At 46.0% G+C, this 2,811-nt stretch overlaps 1 protein-coding gene across 1 annotated transcript; it reads left to right on the forward strand.

Moving 5' to 3' along the window:
• The first annotated feature begins 209 nt into the window (after positions 1 to 209).
• On the forward strand, positions 210 to 2,403 carry LOC132098437 (zona pellucida sperm-binding protein 4-like). Its single transcript, XM_059504553.1, has 8 exons — positions 210 to 936; positions 1,013 to 1,200; positions 1,273 to 1,370; positions 1,442 to 1,599; positions 1,673 to 1,865; positions 1,936 to 2,083; positions 2,163 to 2,235; positions 2,314 to 2,403. The coding sequence occupies exons 1-8, from the start codon at positions 210 to 212 to the stop codon at positions 2,388 to 2,390; spliced, it is 1,662 nt and encodes a 553-aa protein (XP_059360536.1). The 3' UTR covers positions 2,391 to 2,403.
• Positions 2,404 to 2,811: the final 408 nt, after the last annotated feature.

A 2,811-nucleotide genomic window follows, 5' to 3' on the forward strand; every position in this document is an offset into this window, starting at 1 on the left:
AAATTTTATATGGATATATATATATAATAATTTTTTTTTTTTTTTTTTTTTAAAAGAGTAGATCTAGTTTAAACTTCCTTTCCAAATATGCGCTTCACACTCCATTTCAGTAGGTGGCGGGAATGCACCTTTTAAGTTGGTTTGCCAACCGCCATTAAATCCTAGAAGAAGAAGAAGAAGATCTCCACTTGGTGTTTAGCTGTTGAACAATGGCTGGAAGTTGGTGTTTGGTTCAGATTTCGTTGGTCTGTGCGTTCTGTCATGCTGTTCCACAGTGGAGTAAGTCGCTTCAGGATGTTCAAGCTCTGATGATGCAGCAAACTGACCAGCAGTTTCAGCTCCAGAAGCCAGTTCAACAGCTAACTAACCAACAGTTTCCGCTTCGGAAGCCAGTTCAACAGCTAACTAAGCCGCAGTTTCCGCTTCAGAAGCCTGTTCAACAGCTAACTAACCAGCAGTTTCCACTTCAGAAACCAGTTCAACAGCTACCTACACCGCAGTTTCCACTTCAGAAGCCAGTTCAACAGCTACCTACACCGCAGTTTCCACTTCAGAAGCCAGTTCAACAGCTACCTACCCCGCAATTTCCACTTCAGAAGCCTGTTCAACAGTTAACTAAGCCGCAGTTTCCGCTTCAGAAGCCTGTTCAACAGCTAACTAACCAGCAGTTTCCGCTTCAGAAGCCAGTTCAACAGCTACCTACCCCGCAATTTCCACTTCAGAAGCCAGTTCAACAGATAACTAAGCCGCAGTTTCCGATTCAGAAGCCAGTTAAACAGCAGTTTCAGAAGCCAGTAGTGCAGGCAGAGCCCCTTGATAAATGTGCTGTAGCTGATTCTGAGCAGATCCAATGTGGTCTACCTGGGATCAGTGGTGCTGAGTGTGAAGCTATCAACTGCTGCTTTAACGGACAGCAGTGTTTCTATGGAAGGGCGGGTAAGTGTTCTCAATCTTCTTCCGTTCGTGTCAAACTGATTCTCTGAATTTAACCTGCTCTTGTACCTTGTTCTAGTGACTGTCCAGTGTATTAGAGATGGTCAGTTTGTGGTAGTGGTGTCTAGAGACGTTACTCTGCCTCGACTGAGTCTGGATACGGTTCATCTACTGGGTGGAAATGACCCACCTTGTGCTCCTGTGGGGTCTACACCTTCCTTTGCTATATACCAGTTCCCTGTGACCGCATGTGGCACGAGCTTGATGGTGAGCAGCAGCTACTGGTTTTATTCTGCATTGCTTATGATGGACTGGATGCTGACACGTTCCTATTCACAGGAGGACAGCGGATATGTGGTGTATGAAAACCGAATGACCTCCTCGTATGAAGTGGGGATTGGACCATATGGTTCCATCACAAGGGACAGTCATTTTGAGTAGGTGATCCATGTCTTGGTGTGACCATTAATCCCTGATAAATGCTACAAGCTCGCTGTGTGTCGTCCAGGTTTCTCTTCCAGTGTAGATATTCGGGAACTTCCGTGGAAGCTCTGGTTGTGGAGGTCAACTCTGTTCCTCCACCTCCACCAGTAGCTGCTCCTGGACCTCTCAGGGTGGAGCTCAGACTGGCCAATGGCCAATGTGTCACCAAAGGCTGTGCTGAAGGTAAGGTCTTGTCCTGTGTCTGCCTAAAGCCTTTCAAACTGGAGTCTGGTTAAACCCCAGTGTTGTTCCTCAGGGGATGAGGCCTACACGTCCTATTACAGTGACGCTGATTATCCCATCACAAAAGTCCTGCGAGAGCCTGTGTATGTTGAGGTGCACATTATGGAGAGGACCGACCCCAACATTGTCCTGACGCTGGGACGTTGTTGGACGACTTCAACCCCCAGTCCACTCAGTCTCCCCCAGTGGGACCTTCTGATCGACGGGTGAGTGTACAGCCAATCTTTATCCAGTTGGTCTGCTGGGAGACCCTTTCTAACTTTCTCTTGTTTTCAGATGCCCTTACCAGGACGACCGCTATCTGACCACACTGGTTCCAGTGACTGGATCGTCTGGTCTTCAGTTCCCAACCCACTACAAGCGCTTTGTTGTGAAGATGTTCACATTTGTAGATCCAGCCTCACTGGCTGCTCTGAAGGAAACCGTATGCCCCCCTTTACTTGAACATCTGTATATTTACTACTTGTGGATTCTATGACTTGAGCCTCTTTCTTCCCTGTCAGATCTTCATCCACTGCAGTACAGAGGTGTGCCATCCATCATCTGGCTCTTGTGAGCAAAGCTGCACTAGGAAACGTGAGTTCTTGCTTTCTCTTGACAAGAGGAACGGAGCATTTTAGAAGTGCATTCTCACTTCGAACATTTCTCTTTCAGGAAGAGACACTCGTATCAAGGCTGTCTCTGGGGAGCAGACTGTGGTTTCTAGTGGAGAAGTTACTCTGGTCATGTAAATCTAGTGTTTTTTTTTTTTAATAAACTTTGCAGAACCCTTAGGTGTCTTTGTCTATTGGCATTGTTTTGGTTCAGCAGAATGTGGGATTACATGCCTCTTCCCAGTGTTTTCCCCTCTCACTATTAAACCAAGGTTCCACAACCTTTTGTAAGGTTGTGCATTCCTTAATCCTTCCTCCAGTTGCTAACCTGGGGCCGCACAAGGCTCCCCTTATTCTTTTAATTTGTCTTCCAAACAGTAGTTTGGTTCCCGACATTCACAATATAGAAAGTAGTTATGTGGATTACTTGCGGCTTTTGTTTTAAATACAACTCAAATCGCTGAGCTCAAGTTTTAAGTGGAAATCAGTTCTCGACTGTCTTGAAGCAAACACGAAACGGTGTCAATTGTCTGCAACTCAAAGTAGTGATATTAAAGGA

The sequence above is a fragment of the Carassius carassius genome, chromosome 22 (assembly GCF_963082965.1).
Source record: "Carassius carassius chromosome 22, fCarCar2.1, whole genome shotgun sequence".
Lineage (NCBI taxonomy): Eukaryota > Metazoa > Chordata > Actinopteri > Cypriniformes > Cyprinidae > Carassius > Carassius carassius.

Coding starts and splice junctions, on each gene's coding strand:
- LOC132098437 (XM_059504553.1), top strand. CDS start 210: ATGGCTGGAAGTTGGTGTTTGGTTCAGATTTCGTTGGTCTGTGCGTTC. Junction 1,201..1,272: donor CATGTGGCACGAGCTTGATG/GTGAGCAGCAGC, acceptor TCCTATTCACAG/GAGGACAGCGGATATGTGGT. Junction 1,371..1,441: donor ACAAGGGACAGTCATTTTGA/GTAGGTGATCCA, acceptor TGTGTCGTCCAG/GTTTCTCTTCCAGTGTAGAT.